Source organism: Austrofundulus limnaeus, unplaced genomic scaffold (genome assembly GCF_001266775.1).
Source record: "Austrofundulus limnaeus strain Quisiro unplaced genomic scaffold, Austrofundulus_limnaeus-1.0 Scaffold118, whole genome shotgun sequence".
NCBI classification, from domain to species: domain Eukaryota; kingdom Metazoa; phylum Chordata; class Actinopteri; order Cyprinodontiformes; family Rivulidae; genus Austrofundulus; species Austrofundulus limnaeus.
Genome location: NW_013952520.1, coordinates 152,725 through 155,440, shown reverse-complemented (window position 1 = coordinate 155,440; position 2,716 = coordinate 152,725). Strand labels below are relative to the sequence as shown.

General features: G+C 34.4%; 1 protein-coding gene across 1 annotated transcript in view; it reads left to right on the top strand.

Annotated features, from left to right (window-relative positions):
* cdhr2 (cadherin related family member 2) overlaps positions 1 to 2,716 on the top strand; it is a gene marked incomplete in the record, with an annotated part of 23,016 nt that overhangs the window by 3,031 nt on the left and 17,269 nt on the right. Inside the window, 7 exon segments of the mRNA XM_014014664.1 lie at positions 1,121 to 1,174; positions 1,261 to 1,323; positions 1,419 to 1,558; positions 1,662 to 1,712; positions 1,806 to 1,895; positions 2,097 to 2,186; positions 2,269 to 2,391. Of these exon segments, the coding sequence (XP_013870118.1) occupies positions 1,123 to 1,174; positions 1,261 to 1,323; positions 1,419 to 1,558; positions 1,662 to 1,712; positions 1,806 to 1,895; positions 2,097 to 2,186; positions 2,269 to 2,391 (609 nt within the window).

Sequence of the window (2,716 nt, the reverse complement as noted above, 5' to 3'; positions counted from 1 at the left end):
TATTAAGTTTGAAATAATTTTACATAATTTAACTTAGACAAACTCAGCGATGATTTGCTTTCTCTGAAAATCAAGATTTCAAGGTGTTTTCACTAGTCTACTTTCTTTTAATTTGTATGGGCGAGGCCTTGCGTGTGATTCACTGTAAATGTTTAACTGATACAATTAGAGCAGCAGCAGTTTTCTGGCACACATACAGTAGGATCGAAAAGTACACAGTCCTCTGGATATCACTTGTTAGATTTATGACCCTCAGTACTAAAGCCCTGAAGTTGGCTCTTTGCTCTTGTTTTTTAACCTGGCATGGCATACATTGCATAAAATACTAACGTATCAGTTAATAATAATTACCATAACCTCTTTCCAAATGTTTGCTTGATAACTGATACTTAAACTGTGCAGTAATGTTCAATAAGGCTTGAGGAAACCATGACTAAAGAAAAACAAAGCAGCAACCTCTGACTCCAATAAGGAAATTAGAATAATATTTTATGACACTTCCTCATTAGCTTTCTTTTTCAACATATTGTAGTGTTTAGTTCTTTTATAATCAGTTTTTATTACTTTTTCTTTTTCTTACATAGCAACATCTGCTGTTGAAGGCATTGAAATGTGTTGGTGGTGTGCAGTTAATTAGAGGATTATTAGAGAACATATTGATTCATTTTTTAGTTTGATTGCCAATTTTACCAATAGAGACAGTATTTCCCATTTTTCTTTTACCTTTGATCAAAATTGGACTGGAAGCAAAAAAAAAAAAAAAGACAAAGCAAAACTCTTGGTAAAAGTCAGAAAAACATTGAAATAGACATAATTCTATATTTGCCATATTTTCTTGAGGAAGTACATTTCCATAGTGCAAACTTTTATATTTAAGGACAACATGTTAAATAGAATTCTGTAAATGTTAACATCAACAGATTAGAATTGTCATGTTTGCATGTTGGATTTCGCTGAAATCCTTTTCTTCCATCTTCAGCCATAATGTTAGCAGGGCAGGCTCTTCTAATCTCAATGCATTAATGACTGTATTGGATGATAAATGAATAAAATAGTTCTCATTTTTTGGTTTTAAAAAAAATCAGAGTTGTTAATAAATCATCTTTTTTGTGATTTTCAGACATGGGGCCACACACAGGATGGACTATCCTGCTTCTTGTCTGCTCAGTCCAAGGTATGAGTTTAGTAAAGTTGACAGTCATTTTCCCCATAATTTTGTGTTTTTACATTATTAATTAATGTTGAAATAATTTGCTTTAGCAATCAACTACGCCCCTGAAGTCAAAGATGGAGTACATGAGCTGTGTGAAGACCTTGAAAARGGTATTTGTCTCTATAAAGGATTAAAAAATGTTTACCGTTCAACAACTATCAGTTAAATACATTCATTATATTCATTGTTGTCATTGTTTGTATAGGTTCTCATGCATTTGACATCTTAGCATCAGACCCTGAAGGTGACACATTGACCTATCAGTTGTTTGGAATTCAGGCTTCAGCCTTTGAAGTTGATCGTGCCTCTGGCAGAGTAACACTGAATGGTGCCCTTGATAGAGAGGTATGATGTGTTAGAGAAACAGAGAAAATTTACATGAAAAAAAAATAAAAACCTTCTTTTCATTAAACATTACACATTACTTACACAACTTCATCTATTCTAGACTGAAGCTGTTCTGACGTTTGAGGCTGAAGCCAGTGATGGTCAAAGTAAAGTATGTTATATTTAATTTATAGCTTAATGTATATATATATATATATATAATTTTTTTACTCACTATATTAACAATGACAATCATGTTTTTCAGGATTCTGGGACAATAACTATAATAGTATTAGATGCCAATGACAACCGTCCTCTATTTAAGGAGTCTTCTTATGATACGTCAGTGCCAGAGGTAGAGAAAAAATGTTGAAACAATATTAATTATGATTTTCTTGTCCTTTTAACATCCATAGAAACATAGCATATTATCCTATGATCTCTAACCTGCTTTGAGTCTTGTTTTTTTCTCTGTAATACTTGTTTACTTATTCATGAATCTGTAGAAAAAGCTTGGACATTTTTGGGTTTATTCTTTGGCTTATTTTGCCTCCAGAATGCCCCCATAGGACATACACTGACCACAGTGCTTGCCACAGATGCGGACACTGGAAGTGCTGGTGCAGTTAGATACAGCATTGATGAGGTAAGTTGTAAATCATGTCTTTAATATCATTATCTGCTGATGTTGAATGAACTGCAGAGTTTCATTGGGATATGTTTTCCAGATATCACCAGCTCAAGGAGCTAATCTGTTTGAGATTGGTGTGTTTGATGGTAAAGTGACACTAAAAGGACGTCTGAATTATACCTCACTGAGTCCCTTTTATCGACTTAAGATTAACGCAAGTGTAAGTACAATAATTCAAATTGTGAAATGTGTTGCTGTTTCTTATACTGGWAATTGAAATGTAAAATGTCACTCCACTTAGAGGCTGATTTATCAAGATCCTGAATAACTAGTGCTAAATTGCTGGGCAAACTAAAAAAAAAAAAAATGCTGTGCTGTTAGGGCTGTGTCACACAGCAGGAAAATTGTGCCGAATTCTGGTCCGAGATTGCCCTTAAATCAATCAATCTTAAGGAAGTCCAGATTACCGTGATGGCTCTAAAGCACATGTGTCAAACTCAAGGCCCGCAGGCCAGACGTGGCCCGTGGGTGACTCCTGTGTGGCC